This window comes from Esox lucius, chromosome 8, assembly GCF_011004845.1.
Source record: "Esox lucius isolate fEsoLuc1 chromosome 8, fEsoLuc1.pri, whole genome shotgun sequence".
In the NCBI taxonomy this organism is placed as follows: Eukaryota; Metazoa; Chordata; class Actinopteri; order Esociformes; family Esocidae; genus Esox; species Esox lucius.
This window is the reverse complement of record NC_047576.1, coordinates 17,967,000-17,985,320: the sequence shown is the minus strand read 5'-3', so window position 1 is coordinate 17,985,320 and position 18,321 is coordinate 17,967,000. Positions and strand designations below refer to the sequence as shown.

Here is an 18,321-nt window from a genome sequence, read left to right as displayed (position 1 = left end):
TGAGTACTATATTCGTTTTTTGGGTCTGTTGACCACTGAGACCAGATGGGGATATAACATGTTGCTCAAATTCGATCGACTGTTTGTTCAGTACAGCCTTTAGAGAACACCACAGAGAGACTAAGCTCAAGTAAGAGGAGAATAATTTAATACTGTGTGGCAAATATGCATTCACCGCTTTCTCTGTGGACATAAACTGATTTAGGTCATTACCACTTTGAAACAATGCAAGGTGACAGAGAACAGCAGACTGAAACAGATGTCTTTAAAACCTGCTGCTTTGTACAATTTCTGTAATGAACTTTCTTGGACAATGATGTGATGCATGTATATTTCTTGGACAATGATGCGATGTATGTATATTTCTTGGACAATGATGTGATGCCTCTATATACTGTGCTGTACTGCACAAATCAAAATCGCTCAACAGAGTGTTTGCAATTTTTTATTGATTCTTAATTGAGTAACTTAGATCACTTTTTAGGTCACTGTCCCGTACTGAAACCAAATGGTCCACCGCCCTTGCCCTTGGCCCTCCATCCTTCCAGCCTGGTCGTCCCTGTTTGGGGTTAACTTCAGACAGGACTACAGTATGTCTGGACCCCCGTCTCAGACCTCAGTTTTACGCTGCAATGTTATTGTGCCAGGGGACTAGGGATTGTCTGTCCTGTCTTGACCTTAGCTACTACAGTGTCCAGACCCCCATCTCAGTCCCTAGTTTTTACACTGCAATAATCTATGATTAAGTTACGCCTGGGGGTTATGGGTTACGCTGGGAGGATTGTCCTCTAGGCCAAACCCAAGGGAGGACACCTCTTAGTTAGTGCGCCACCCAGAGGACAGGGAAATAGCATCTTCTGATCCACCCACCCCCATCGTCTCAGTCCCCAGTTACTAGGCTACTGTAGTTTATGTTCAGGGGACTAGTCTGACTGATTACGCATCAACTCTTTTTATTGATTGGTCTTTTGGGTTTCTGGGCTGGGTATCTGTATAAAAACTTTGTGATAAATGTTGCTATAAAAAAAGCCTTATAAAATAAATTTGATTGAATTGAAGTCCCAATTGTTACGTTGCATTAGTTTATGTAACTTGAGACCTGCTTATCAGAACATGCAAAAACATTGTTGTTGCCCTTAAGGTTGTGTACACTTACCCAGCCACAGCCAGAAGAGGACTGGACAACCCTCAGAGTCTGGTTCTTCTCTACGTTTCTTCCTAATTTTGGACCCTACTAGGGAGTATTTCCTAGCCACTGTGCATCAACTCGTGTTGCTCTTTGTGGTTTCAGGCCGGCTGTCTGTAAATGCACTTTGTTTCAACTGCTGAAGTAAACAGGGCTTGGTAAAATAAATGTGACTTGATTGATTTGGACATTCAGAAGCACAGTGTCATCAAGGATGTAAAGACTACTTAGAATGTCTAATTGCCCGTCCAGCAACTGTGCAACTTTACAGACTCCACTAGCAAAGTACAATTCCATGAGGCACATTCACTATTTCTGAGCTTGCACAATTTCACACTAAAGTATGGATAGGAGTGCCTAAATATATAGCATGTGCATTTGTTTGTTTGATTTCAAGACTAGACACATACTGCATATACAAAACACTGTGCATCCTAAATTACTGATTTTTTTCATCTTAAAATATGGATAATTAAAATGGAACAAATTGCAGTAAATCAAGAGTGCAAAAATTGATGTGCTTATTCACAGCTAGTGGTTTTCAGTCCTACACCTGAAACCCAAATGGGTGCACATTGTGTTTTTTGTCCAAGCATTACACGCCTAATGAAATGCATAGTACAATTTCAAAACATGGCCGCCAGTCCAGGCTGCTTCTTTTCCCTGCTTCTTGGATTAAACAGACATCAGGCGAAGCAACGTGTGAGAAGGCTTGGCTGTTAGACCTGGAACTGTACTACTAGTTGCAGTTGCCTTGACTGGGAATCAAAGGAAGCTGATGCTATCAAGGAGTTCAGTGTTGGTTGAATCTGAACCCTGCTAGTTCTCCAAGCCAACTTGGACAAATTTAAAGGAGCCTATAAAGTCTACACCAATGGATTATATATTGACAAACATTCCACAAAAATATATGGCAAGCAGTGTATTTCCGCTATCAGCGACCATTGCCTGACCATTGCCTGAAATCTTAGTGAACAAGCTTTTTACGAGACCATCTTAACTTCCATTTCAGCCATTCCACAGACCAAACTAGCACAACTGTATTCCACTAGTGTTTTTACCTATATAGCAGATAAGCATGCCTCTTATATAAAGATAAGAGTGAAAAACAGATCCAATCCCTGGTTTGATTCTGAAATATCAGACGCTGTTCATAAATTAAACATAGCTTTGGCAAATTATAGAAATAACGTCTTGCTTGCACTGGCAGACTTTTAAGACACTCAGAAACCTACAGTGGGGAGAACAAGTATTTGATACACTGCTGCAGGTTTTCCTAATTACAAAGCATGTAGAGGTCTGGATGATCTCTGTAACTGCAAGCAAAGGTTTCTGTACCAAATATTAAGTTCTGCTTTTATGATGTATCAAATACTTATGTTATGCAATAAAATGCAAATTAATTACTTAAAAATTATACAATGTGATTTTCTGGATTTTTAAAAAAATATATAGAAAATTACACAGTTCTACATGCTTTGTAAGTGAGAAAACCTGCAGAATCAGCAGTGTATTAAATATTTGTTCTCCCCACTGTATGTAAAAAACGTATTACAAAAGCATAGTACTATGTAAGTATGCTATGTACCTGTAATGGACGTCCTTCTTAATTCGGAAAAACTGTAAAAACCCTGAAGAACAATGCCGCCACCACACACTACCACAACAGATAGTGTTGGACTATGTACATTTTACTGATCAAAATGCAATTGCTGATGCTTTTTTGCCTATTTATTGTAGGTGTTCTTTTTGAAAAAAATAAATATATATACCAACCCCAAATGAAAGAGGAATAAATGACAGAAGAATACATAAAAATCTAGTAATTATACAGAAACACTGATTTAAGAGTGAAGGGTTCTCACTGAGTCTGAGTCACTGAAATAGAGGTCCTTGATTCATTGCTAGTTATAGACACTAAGAAAACCACAGGGGCTGATATTTTATGCTTATTGGTTATGGCTGCTCCAATTATCGCTGGAGCTCTAATTCATATATTTAATTTATGATTAATTTCGGAGGTTATCCTTAAAGTCCGGAAAAACTCTCATGTGCTCCCAATGCATAAGGGTGGGGACCCCAGTGTCCTTGATAAATATTACCCTATAGAAATTGTGCATTTCTTTTTTATGCTGATGACACAGTACAATACACTACATCTCTTTCTCTTGAACAAGTTGTAGCACACCTGCTGTCTGATATTCAACTGTTACAGAACCTAGCTTTGGATGACCCTAAAATGACTACACTAAATGGTTCTTTTACAGAATGTATTGCTACTTACAAATACCTTGAGATTTGGTTGGATGAAAACACGTTGATGAGTTGGTAAAAAAAGAAATTAAATGTTGCTACTAGATTATGGTGAAATATGATAAATGCATGTCTCAGCTTCTGTACTCAAGTTTCAGGATGCAGTCTATCATTCGACCGTCCGTTTTATCAGTGGTCAAAATTTTCACATTCATCACTGGCTGTTATAGGCTGGGAGTCAATGACACCTAGAAACATTGGCAGTCATGCAAAATCTTTCTATCTTACAGAGAAAATGAGTTAGAAGAATAGCAGTTACCAAACAAGCTCTCAAGATGAGACAGTGCTGGAGATAACGTGTGCCTATTCAGAACTGGGTAAAACAGCCTTTAAATATTTTGCCCCACACTCATGGAATGCCATTCAATGTATTTCTATTTTGTATGTGTTTTTAAAAAAATTATACTGTATTTAATATTTCATTATGTTTTGTAGGAAATATTTTTCTCCAAAACTGTTCAGAGTGCTTGAGCAATTTCCCAATGAAATGTTCTGATCCATCTATCAGTTTGCATTTACCTTTAGTCTCTTCATACTCGATATAGACAGTCACATTACTACCCCCCCAGACCCTAAAGCAACCTGGACTTGCAAATACTCTTCCTGTCTCGTTTGGTTAGAGAAGAGGAAGAGACAAGTCATGTTATTGTTTAAATTCAGTCTTAATTTAAGTTTGAGGCAGGACACTACACAGTGCCCCTTGAACTAATCCCCCAATCATCTGTCTCAGCCCACATTTTAAATGGAACAAACTGCAATGTTGCACGTTTACAACTAATAATGCCTCAACATCATTCATGTTTTACCAAATATTCAGGTCGGTTTAGCTAAAGCAGACAGATACGTAACAGTGCTCTCCTGTCTCTCCCACTCAGCCGAAGCACAGCAACAAGTGCTCCCTGGGAGTACTTGACCACGAGATTATCATTCAGCAGTTCTGAATTACAGATGGAACATAACTCTATTGCCTACTCTAACTCATTCAATTCATAATGTTGTTGAATTAAGTGAAAACAGTCCAGACAAACAGGGAGACATTATCGACATGTAAATGAAGTGTTTTCTCTATGGCATCCAAGGCCATGCTATACAGATCATTTGTATGACTTTTGGTGTATTATGGGTTAATTTGGTTCCTCATTAGGTGATGCCACTATGATCGTAAGTTTTTTGGAGGTCCAACACTGAAATAAAAAGACATAACAGGCATAAACAAATTTGAACAAAAACATTGACATGTAAACATTACATACATACAATTAATACTGAGAGGAATTGCCAGCAAGCTTTATAAATTAAGGCTAAGTGAAGTCACCATAAAGGTTAATTTGTTATGGTTGAGGTTAGGGTAAGGGTAAGAATTAGTGTTTGGGTTAAATTTAGGGTTAATAGATAAAAGGTTAAGGAACCTGGAGAATCAGTTGTCCGGTCGCGACAAGGATAGAAAAACAAAAGTGTGTGTGTGTGTGTTAGTGAACTCTACGTGTTTAGTTAATGCTTGAGGAACTTGAGATGTCTAGAAATAATGATTCACTCCTTGGTCCAGTTTGATGACCCAAAGCATTAAATGACACGACCCAGTCTGTTGACATCCTGTCAGTGGTCAGGCCAGACCAAGCCATAGGGTTGTGCTGCAGTGTAGGGTTGCAGTGATTCCTGCTTCGGGAGACAGAAACCTCTGCCTTGTCCATTCTAATCAATGGATCACACAACAGATGGACTCTGTGTGTGCGTGTGTCTTTATTTATGCATTTAGTTCATTATGATTCCCATTAGCTGCGTCTACAGAACTATTGTGTATGCACATGTGCTTGTGTGCCTAATGGCGTGATGGTATGAGTCTCGGTTAGGGTCATCCTAAAACAGAGAGCCCCAGACCGGTGGACAGAAGAGCTTTAACCGACAGACTAAAAGTCCAGGAACAGCCGGGTACCTATACAATATCAATGAGATACGATATCATTGAGATATGATTCTATAGAGATACGATACCAATGAGATAATGAGGGGTCGATACAATAGGTCATGATTCCATATGTATTGTGCTTTGATACTGTGACTTCACACCGATTCTAAGTTCTAATGACACTGCGGACCATTGGTTTGCTTTAAATGAAGAGAGGACCATGAGAATAAAAAAAATATGTTACAGACAGTGGCGGTTTTAGCTCTAGGCGACATGGGAAGCCGCCCAGGATGGCATCTTGTTGATTGATACACTATTACACATAGGGCCGACTATACAGTATTCAGTAACATATCATTTCACACAGTTTCATCATGATAATGTATGTAGCCTTCAGCAAAATGGCTACAACCTAACATCATTGACTTGCTTAATTTTCATTGAGGCCGGATCACAAAGGTTTTTTCATTGATTGTATTGACTAGATCCTGAGCTCAGTAAGGGAAATTTCCAATGCTGTATGCTAACTTAGAAAATGTCTATATTATGCTGATATTTTGTGTCTTTTGTGATATATTTACTCTTTTGGGATGTCTTATGCCTGAAATTAGTCAAGGAGGTTGTATGGTTCATTTGTTATTCTGAAAGTTTCATAAACTGTACATAATGACATGTATATTTAACATTGCAACAAATGCATTTAGGGTGTCACACTCGTATACTGTATTTCAATGCAAATTCAGGGTCACTTCTGATAGCTTTTTGAGCACCCACTGTCACTGGCCAGGATGAGGAGTCATCTAGGCTTTGTGCAGTTTCGTGTTGTATATTATTTGTTAGCAACAGGGCAAACATTTATTATCTTTTTTTGCATTCATATACTACAAGTTGTTTCTATTTATATTTGTTACTTCTTTTTGAAATTTAAGAGAATAATGTAATTTTTTACATACTTTTATGGGGGGGCTGAACGAGGGGTTTGCCCAGGGAGCCATACAAGCTAGAACCACAACTGGTTATGGGAATAAATGTACTATCTATTGGCTCTTTATTTAAAAAGAAGACTGAGAACAGGTTTCTAAGAAAATAAATACTTTTATGCTTCCACAGCAAATCATCACACAGACAATATTGACATGGCATGAAAGCTAAGATATATAACTACCAATTTGTTTACCGTTTTTACCGTTTTAGTTCTCAGCTTGTTGTCACAGTGTCACAATACTCTGCCTGACATCAACCCTGAGACAATAAGAACAGCGTGTGAAACGAGAATGGGTAGACTATCTAATTAACCCAGTCACCCCTTTGGAAAGAGTTGTTAACAGAGCACCAGCGTCACAGGTCACACTCAACCCAAGCTGCACTCCTCTTCCCTCATTATGGCTCAGGCAGCTCTGTGCCGGTGCTGTGACAGGAGGGAAACTGAGAAACTCTCCCATTAAGAGCCTGTCCCTCGGAGCCAAGTGCTGTAATAAAAATAGCTGCTAGGCTATAAAGTCCGGGAAGAACAGTGGGTCTCCTAGCTGTGACAGCTGTCTGTCTGTCCATCTGGAACCTCCCAACATACCACTTTTCTCTCCCACCACTTCCTCCCCCCTTGCTTTACTTTGCCATTGAATTTCACCCATCGTGAAAGCTTGGCCATATACATGTCTCAGTCCCCAGGTCATTCGCCAGCCCTGATACATAGCAAGATCTGGATGGAGGCAAAGCAGGTCCAGATCATTAATGTCCCAATCTCCCTGAAGACAGAGAAACAAAGCTGCCCGCCACATAGAAAAACAAAGGTTATTTGTGGAGGTTAGGGTTCTGAAAAGAATATCTTAAACTGCACCTGCACAGAATTGTTTTTACATATACACTATCTGGTATGCCCTCATCCATTTTACACATACTGTACTGATCTCATTGGATCTCATTGCCATTAAGTGTTTTTAAAAAGTATTTCCCAGCATGCTCAAATGCAGGTACATTTTCAGACTTGATTGTTTGGATATGTTTTTGCATATACAATGATAATTTAAGTACACGTACAGTATGCTAAACCAACATAAATAACAAAACATTTTCTACATGAATCCAATCTTTAAAGATGCATCCTGGAGTCGTTGGCAGCTGTTGGTAAACGCTAAGCTTTCAAGCCAAAACAGGTCTAGTAGTATGTTGCCCCACTGTAGCCCCCTCTCCACAGCCTCTGCCCCCCCTGATGGAAACTCACTTTCCATTTCTATCCATCATCAGTGCACACATGTAGTACGTTTGTCCATTGGCAAAATGCATGTCACTTCGGCCGATGGGCTCACGTCGCCTGCCCGTTCACAGGGTTGATCTGTGTCATTAAGGACCATTCCATATCTATTCAATACCACTACGCAGCAATGTCTATTTACACACTATGGACATGTAATCAACATCTCACACACCCAGTTCAAAAAGTTCAAACATCCCGTTCAGACTGCATCTTTGTGTTGATTAGTTTATTGGATGTGTTACTGTTTTTTCTCTGCAGTTTAAATTATTTTCCTTTGTATTGTCAGTAGATTTGGGAACATATTGCTGCTCTTGAAGCCTCAGTAAATGTTTCTAGCAATCTAAAGCTCTAGTCAAGGTTACAGAAACCAATGTAAGCAGACAACAGAAAACCACAGGTGTACTACATGTTCAGTAAACTGCCACCACAAACCATTCCAGTTTTGTGACAGTTTATACCTTGGAATTATGATGAGTTTTTCTGACTGAGACCCCCTACTCCGCTCTTTGCTGGCATGTGTGTGGCGCAAGGCCATTGCAAATACAATGCAGAAACATGTGCAGAGCTGCCCCACTAACACAGTGCAACATGTTTATATCACAAAGAATATACAGTTAATCATGAAAAAAAGAATCCCATCCTATACAGTATACAAAAATATTATGGCTCATCACAAATGTCCATTGAGAAATGTTTGTATGTCACAAAAAACTTGCAATTCCGTTTTGGTCTCTCACAACCAGTAGTCCCTGATACAGAACTCAGACGCACAGAAAGAGCCGTGCCAATGAGCCGTGTGAGGGCCAAGCGGACTGTCATCATGTTCTCAGTGTAATGAAGGGGCCACCAGGGCCAACGTGCCAATTACTGCCCTTACGCATGGGGGATTCTTCTCCAACACATGCTGCAGAGGACGTTTCCACTGGAAACCAAGCATAAGATTACCCAACACATCCTTGTATTTGCAGTTAAATCACTCCGATCCACAGCCAGCCAATAACATGCCTTAGGTTGATCCATCCCGAAAATCCATTAAGTCTTCCACTCAAACTGACATTCAGTTAAGGGTGATTTGACCATTCGAAAACAGTGAAACTTGCACAGGGTTCCATGATGCCGTAACCCCGGCAACCTCAGCTTTGACTTCTAATGGCAGAGAAATGTAATGTGGACAGTTGACTGTTGTCTCCAAATGTCTGTTCATTAAAAAGAAACTGAGCCTCATGACTTCTCCACAGCTACCACCAAATCTAATCGTGTTTACTAATTACCCAATAAGTTTGCAAACCCCTGCCGGAATTGGGAATGTGTGTGTGTGTGTGTCTGTGAGAGAGACCCAGAGGAAAAGATTACATTAATTTAATCACATTGCAGTTGCCAAAAAAGAAAACATCCGCCAAACCCCATTTTGTTATACAGAAAATAAATCGAAATAACCTAAAAGAATAGTATCTCCAGACTGCAACAAGTCCCTTTTCATAAGACGAGATTCTGCTGTCATGCTGCGGTCCACATTCACCCATAATGTTGTACTGTATAAATGGTTGCAGATTGCCAGGACCGTGGTCCTCCATGTCTGGACTGAAAGGTGGCATTTGTTCTGATTTCCTATCAGTCAAAAAAAGCAGATATCCTTCCCCCATTTTGTTCCATGAATCATCCAGCTACCTCTACACGCTCAAAGAGGAGAAAAACAAGTCGCAGTTGTCAATCTGTCTATCGGTCAAGGCTGGAAAGTGTTCACCAAGAGTAATAAGAATCCAAGACATGCTAGAAGGATCCATCTGGAAGCTGAGATCACTTGGCAATGGCCAGATACTTGGCAGGTGGAAGGGTTAGTGCCATGTACAGCATTACATGTGGATATAAAAACACCCCAGGAAAACATATGGATTAATAATGTCAATACATGCTGCATGCCATGAAGGCAATTTAAGGAAAAGAACATTCTGTTTGGTTCATCAACATTCTCTTATCTGACACTGCTCAAGGATTATTGTTGAATTCAATTTGCTGAATATATTTTGAAGGTACATTTCCAGAAGCATTTTGTATGGTTTTATTAATAGATGAGAGAAAATGGTAAAGACAGGCCAGGGAGTGTAAACATGCAGTAAGTCGGAAATTAACTCATGCTGCAACAATATGTATGTACTGGAGGCAAGGACCTTAGGCCACTAGATCACCTTAAGCCACCAGAACACCTTAAGCCACTAGATCACCTTAGGCCACTAGATCACCTTAGGCCACTAGATCACCTTAGGCCACTAGATCACCTTAAGCCATTAGACGACCTTACAACACCTTAGACCACTATACTACCTCAAGCCACTAGACCACCTTAGACCACTATACTACCTCAAGCCACTAGACCACCTTAGACCACTATACTACCTCAAGCCACTAGACCACCTTAGACCACTATACTACCTCAAGCCACTAGACCACCTTAGACCACTACACCTTCAACCACCTACGGATCTACGGATGATGCCATCACCCTGACGACACACACCGCCCTCTCCCACCTGGAAAAAGGCAACACATGTGAAGATCACCTTCATGGACTACAGTTCAGCATTCAACACTATTGTGCCCGCCAAGCTTGTTCACAAGCTCAGGACCCTGGGACTTAACATCGCCCTCTGCAACTGGATTCGGGACTTCCTGACGGGCAGACCCCAGGAGGTGAGAATGGGCAACCTCACCTCCTCTACATTGACCCTGAGCGCTGGAGCCCCACAGGGCTGCATATTCGATCCCCTCCTGTACTCCCAGTTCACGCAAGACTGCGTGACCACACACATCTCCAACATCATCCTTAAATTTGTGGACGACACTACCATCCTGGGTCTCATCTCCAACAACGATGAAACCGCTTACAGAGAATAGGTAAGGAACCTGGCTACATGGTGCCAGGGCAACAACCCTTCTCTCAACATCTGTAAGACTAAAGAGGTGATCGTGGACTTCAGAAAGTGGCAAGGGGGGGGGGGGGTTCATGCCCCCATACACATCAATGGAGCTGAAGTGGAGAGATTCTCACTTGAAACCTTAGGCTACTACACCTTAGGCCACTACACCTTCAACCACCTTCGGTCACTACACCACCTTAGACCAATTGACCACTTTAGGTCACTACAACACCTTAGACCACTTCAGCTTTAAACCATTTTAGACCACTAGTTCACCTTAGACCACTAGATCATCTTAGGTCACTAGATCACTTTAGGCCACTACAAATATTGTAAAAGAAAACTTAAGTACATGAGATATGTTTTCGTATTCAATAAATTGTCTCCAATACAAAAACACTTTCACTTTGTCATTATGGGGTATTGTGTGTAGATTGATGGCAAAAACACATTTAATCAATTATAAATTAGGTCTATAAACAATCTGGAGAAAGTTAAGGGGTTGGGATGCTTTCCGAAGGCACTGTATTTCTGACAATAAAGTAAAGGAAAACATAAAGGGAAATCTCTATCAATAGGCATCAGAGTTAAGTATTCATCTGGTAGTTCTAAGGTCAGACACAAAAGGTCATTCAAGGACGGAAATTAGGCCTGGTGAGATGGAGTACCCGGAAAGACTGACCGGAGTGAGCCAATCAATTTAAACTGACTGCACCCTACTGTGTTTTAATTGAATCGGGCTGTGTTAAGGTGAGTAATGCAAAAGATGAGAGAATAACTGAAGCTAATGACCTGACACAAACATCTATGCTGACATCTACAAACACACACCCCTTCATAACACACAAACACACATCCCTTCACAACAAACACACATCCCTTCACAAAACACACAAACACACATCTCTTCACAACACACCAACACAAATCCCTTCACAACAAACACACATCCCTTCACAACACACAAACACACAACCCCTCACAACACACAAACCCTTCACAACATACAAACACACATGCCTACATAACAAACACACACCCCTACATAACAAGCACACACCTCTTCACAAAACACACAAACACACAAACCCTTCACAACACACAAAGACACATCCCTTCACAACACACAAACACACATCTATTCACAACACACAAACACACATCTATTCACAACACACAAACACACATCCCTTCACAACAAACACACATCCCTTCACAACACACAAACACACATCCCTTCACAACAAACACACATCCCTTCACAACACACAAACACATATCCCTTCACAATAAACACACATCCCTTCACAACACACAGACACATCCCTTCACAACACACAAACACACATCTATTCACAACACACAAACACACATCTATTCACAACACACAAACACACATCCCTTCACAACAAACACACATCCCTTCACAACACACAAACACACATCTATTCACAACACACAAACACACATCCCTTCACAACAAACACACATCCCTTCACAACACACAAACACACATCCCTTCACAACAAACACACATCCCTTCACAACACACAAACACACATCCCTTCACAATAAACACACATCCCTTCACACCACACAAACACACATCCCTTCACAATAAACACACATCCCTTCACAACACACAAACACACATCCCTTCACAACAAACATACACCCCTTCACAACACATAAACACACATCCCTTCACAACAAACACACATCCCTTCACAACACACAAACACACATCCCTTCACAACACACAAACACACATCTCTTCACAACAAACACACACCCCATTCACAACACACAAACACACATCCCTTCACAACAAACACATATCCCTTCACAACAAACACACATCCCTTCACAACACACAAACACACATCCCTTCACAACAAACATACACCCCTTCACAACACATAAACACACATCCCTTCACAACAAACACACATCCCTTCACAACACACAAACACACATCCCTTCACAACAAACACACACCCCATTCACAACAAACACACACCCCATTCACAACACACAAACACACATCCCTTCACAATAAACACACATCCCTTCACAACAAACACACATCCCTTTACAACAAACACACATCCCTTCACAACACACAAACACACATCCCTTCACAACACACAAACACACATCCCTTCACAACAAACACACACCTCTTCACAACACATAAACACACATCCCTTCACAACACACAAACACACATCCCTTCACAACAAACACACATCCCTTCACAACACACAAACACACATCCCATCACAACAAACACACACCCCTTCACAACAAACACACATCCCTTCACAACACACACATACACATCCCTTCACAACAAACACACATCCATTCACAACACACAAACACACATCCATTCACAACACACAAACACACATCCCTTCACAACAAACACACTTCCCTTCACAACAAACACACATCCCTTCACAGCAAACACACATCCCTTCACAACAAACACACATCCCTTCACAACACACAAACACACATCCCTTCACAACACACAAACACACATCCCTTCACAACAAACACACATCCCTTCACAACACACAAACACACATCCCTTCACAACAAACATACACCCCTTCACAACACATAAACACACATCCCTTCACAACAAACACACATCCCTTCACAACACACAAACACACATCCCTTCACAACACACAAACACACATCTCTTCACAACAAACACACACCCCATTCACAACACACAAACACACATCCCTTCACAACAAACACATATCCCTTCACAACAAACACACATCCCTTCACAACACACAAACACACATCCCTTCACAACAAACATACACCCCTTCACAACACATAAACACACATCCCTTCACAACAAACACACATCCCTTCACAACACACAAACACACATCCCTTCACAACAAACACACACCCCATTCACAACAAACACACACCCCATTCACAACACACAAACACACATCCCTTCACAATAAACACACATCCCTTCACAACAAACACACATCCCTTTACAACAAACACACATCCCTTCACAACACACAAACACACATCCCTTCACAACACACAAACACACATCCCTTCACAACAAACACACACCTCTTCACAACACATAAACACACATCCCTTCACAACACACAAACACACATCCCTTCACAACAAACACACATCCCTTCACAACACACAAACACACATCCCATCACAACAAACACACACCCCTTCACAACAAACACACATCTCTTCACAACACACACATACACATCCCTTCACAACAAACACACATCCATTCACAACACACAAACACACATCCATTCACAACACACAAACACACATCCCTTCACAACAAACACACTTCCCTTCACAACAAACACACATCCCTTCACAGCAAACACACATCCCTTCACAACAAACACACATCCCTTCACAACACACAAACACACATCCCTTCACAACACACAAACACACATCCCTTCACAACAAACACACATCCCTTCACAACAAACACACATCCCTTCACAACAAACACACACCCCATTCACAACACACAAACACACATCCCTTCACAATAAACACACATCCCTTCACAACAAACACACATCCCTTCACAACAAACACACATCCCTTCACAACAAACACACACCTCTTCACAACACATAAACACACACCCCTTCACAACACATAAACACACATCCCTTCACAACACACAAACACACATCCCTTCACAACACACAAACACACATCCCTTCACAACAAACACACACCCCTTCACAACAAACACACATCCCTTCACAACACACACATACACATCCCTTCACAACAAACACACATCCATTCACAACACACAAACACACATCCATTCACAACACACAAACACACATCCCTTCACAACAAACACGCATCCCTTCACAACAAACACACATCCCTTCACAGCAAACACACATCCCTTCACAACAAACACACATCCCTTCACAACAAACACACATCCCTTCACAACAAACACACATCCCTTCACAACACACAAACTCACAGAGGAGACGTGGTGGGGGGAACAGGGCAGTTTGGTTGAGGATACATTATCAGAATTTCATATCACAGATTCTTAAAGATGATCTCCAAAGCCCTGGCCTGACACCCCTCTCCCTCCTCATCCCACTCTCCTCATCCCTCCCTCCTCATCCCTCTCTCCTCCTTACTGAGTACAGAGAGCCTGTGCTGAGCACACTCATCAATAATTGAAAGCAGAGAATCATGTAAAATTCCTTAAGAACCCTGCTAACCCTTTTTCTACTTTTGAACTATGGAATGGATTAATATTTCATCTGTGTGCGACTGTGCGTATGTGTCTGATTTGAAGCAACCACAAACTAATGTTGGCCTTGCTGTTTTTAAAAGGCGGCTCCCATTGCAAAAATATATTTGTCCTTCATATCTCAGCCTCTCCAGAGAATCCCATACCCTGTTACTCGAGTTATTCCACTGACAGTCATTTTTTGCATGGCATCTGAACTGAGATGTGCCACCACTGTTACCTCAGAAATGAATTCACCTCCTTTCAAAAAATGAACAACAGGTAAGCATCAATAGGCGTGTTCACACTGCACCTTAGTCTAGGGCTAAGAGCCTCCTAAGCCCAGGGCTAAGCAGGTGTACACACTTGCATATTTTGAAGTGGGTTAGCAACACACTTAGCCTAGGGCTAACTGGCCCTGTTCGGGAGCAGGGTTAGCGCTGACTTTCCGGGGTCAAGAACAAAACAATAGAACGTTTATTGTCCAATCACAAAACCTGTCCTTTCACTTAATTTACAAATGTTATCAACAGCTCTGTATTTCTGTTTCTTTCCTTTGACTCAGCAAACTTTTGTCTTAGCGAAGTAGTTATTGCAGCTTGCTTTGGACATAAATCTAGCAAATATGTCTAAAGAATAAAGGTTGACTAGTCACATTCTCTGCCTCGTGTTGATATTTTCATGTTGCAGTTTTTCTCTTCCTTTGCGTTGTTTTGACCATAGGCGGAGTTTGACATTCGAGCCAGGGGGGGCAAAATAAAAACTCATTTTTACTAAAGCAGTATATGAAATCAGATGTATTACCTACCACCATTTAGTTCATTTGTGTGATTTAAAATAAAATAAACTTTTTTAAACAATGCAATTCATTATTCCACTCATTTCTTTTGAAAAAATGCTATTACTCGTTTCAGCCACCAGATTGCAAGTCTCTCCACAGTGCTACCCCTGCCCCCCCCGCCAATTCAGTGCATGGTTTTGACAAAGTGGTGAAAGCAAATACCGACAGGGTGGGCATCTTGATCAACCGATGTCATGAAGTCGTTCATTGAATCATTGCAACATTATTTCCATGCCAGAGAGAACTTGTGGCTTGTCATAGACAGAATGTAAAATTGCTGTGTGTCATATTTGTCCGTCAGCCTAGGGCTTAACAAACTCTTTGGTGCACACAGGCACTGAGGGCCAATCTAATCCCCAAAAATAAAACAACACATTTGACTTGGGAGCGCATGTAAAATTGGCCTTTTTTTTTGTTTAAACAGCCGTGGACAGGGTATTGAAACAGGATGGCGCTGTTCGGCAGTAGTAATTAACAGTCAAGCAGTGTTTCGACTGTCTCGGGCTAAAGCAGCCTGGCTACTCACCCACTTAAAACCACGATGAAGTCCATGACATTCCAGCCGTTCCTCAGGTAGGAGCCTTTATGGAATACAAATCCCAATGCCACCACTTTGATCCCGGCTTCAAGGCAGAACATCCCAATGAAGTAAGGCTCTGTCTTTTCCTGTGGATTACAAATGGCAGACATGGCAGGACACAAAAAGGTTTAAGTGTGGTGAATGAACACTTTAGGTACATAAAAAAGGTCAAATGGAAACCTGTGTTTAGGCCCATAGCACTAAACAGCTTATTAAATGACCAACACATCATCAAGCTTTGACTACGAGTCATCTGTGTACATGACTGATCTGCATACTACACAAAATGAAGTAATGTTCTAAAATAATTTTTCTCTTAGCTAGAAGGTACTGTCATGCTTGCATGATAATACACTGCAATAATACTACAGCAGCTAAGAATTAAGAACCAATTATTATAGCTAGTTTCGCATCTACTGAAGTTAGTTTACTATCTACCAAAGTAAAAAAAGCTACTAACAGGCTTAAGGGGATGAACCTGACACTGTCTAACACCAGGCTCTATTCAGAATGACCAAACAGAATAGACGTTGGGTAACCAGGGACTCACCAGTCTTTTGGACATTGGGGTCTTGTCCTCTCCAGGCAAGTGCTGCTCCAAGGCCAGGACGATACAGTTGGCGATGATGGTTGCAAGGATCATGTACTCAAATGGAGTGAAGCGACACGTCAAGGAATACCAATTTATCAGTGCAAACTGAACATTGCATAAACCCTGCTGTTGTTATTTCAAATATTCTTAAAATGCGAAATTCAACAACACAACGTGATAGTTCAGCCGCGACCGTGAGTGATATCAGGACGATGACATCATCAGGCAGGTCCAGGACCACTTGCCCCGCTTGCTTCAAGTTTGTAAGACATCGGATGACAGTTCCTCTGATTGGTTGAACGGTGGGACGCGCCTGATTGCCTGACTTCTCTGTTTGTTTGGGCGGCCGACCGCGGTTAACCCAGCCTACTAATGATCGCCTGGCAGAGTTCCGCCACATCCTCCCCCACTGCTCATCCTTCAAACAGGGAGTGGCACACAGAGACACGGGCTGCCAGCAATTCACAGCACCCTGAGCCCATTCAACCATTCAGCAAGCCGGTTATGTAGCAGGGGGCAGGGGACGTTTGGGTGTGAACACTAACCGGTGACAGTGGCAGTAAACAGGCCATAACCTTGAGAAGAGTTTCAGGGAATCTGGAAGAAAGATGGGTCCGCGCATCAGGAGATGTGTGGGTGGAACCAGAGTTCTATCAAACAAATAAGGGCATTACACTACCAACTTAAAACTCGTACCAAGGGACCCGTGGAGGTTGGAGGTTTAAATGGGGCACACGGATGAGCCAGGGATACACGATTCTCTAATTTTGTGCGTGGGAACTGGATTTCTTGGGCTGCGCGGGGTATAAAGAAAAGGGTAGAGAATGAGAAAGCCTTCATCTCTTCGGTGGTGAGACAGAACGAGAGAAGGATCAATGCGAACGGAGCTGGAATTGAATTGCTGCCCGGAGGCTCGCACAGGGACAACCCATCAACTGAGCAATGAATATCCAAATCAACAAGAGCTTTTACCATTTGGCCAGGATTCAGCACTCCCTGGCTTGCTCTTACGGGAGTACTGAGCAAACTACAAACAAGTAGAAGCAAAATGTAGGAAATGAATCGCCTCTTTCATTTGGTAGCTTTCGCCGTCTTGTAAAACACTACAACACCCATGGTTGTCTCAGAGACTTGAGAGGCCTCCATCGCACAGCCACACCCTAGCATCCTCTCAGACATGACAGCATGAACAGGATGACCACTGAAACTGTACTCAGCGACAGAGCGGGAGAGAGAGGTATCCACGGCAACAGGCTCCTCTCATCCAAAATTCAGTGTTCACATTAAATGGGCGTCATTCGTAATGATCGCGGAGTCCCAGATGTTACAACCGCCCTCCTGATCAATGTCAAATCCCGCCTTGTGGAAATCTCTAAAGTCCACTCAATCATATACAACACATGAAGTTTGTACACACACAAAGCC

At 41.7% G+C, this 18,321-nt stretch overlaps 1 protein-coding gene across 1 annotated transcript in view; it reads right to left on the bottom strand.

The window, feature by feature from the left end:
• Positions 1-18,321, bottom strand: part of LOC105029164 (voltage-dependent R-type calcium channel subunit alpha-1E) — a 153,833-nt gene that overhangs the window by 76,511 nt on the left and 59,001 nt on the right. Inside the window, 2 exon segments of the mRNA XM_034293847.1 lie at positions 16,251-16,390; positions 16,855-16,960. Of these exon segments, the coding sequence (XP_034149738.1) occupies positions 16,251-16,390; positions 16,855-16,960 (246 nt within the window).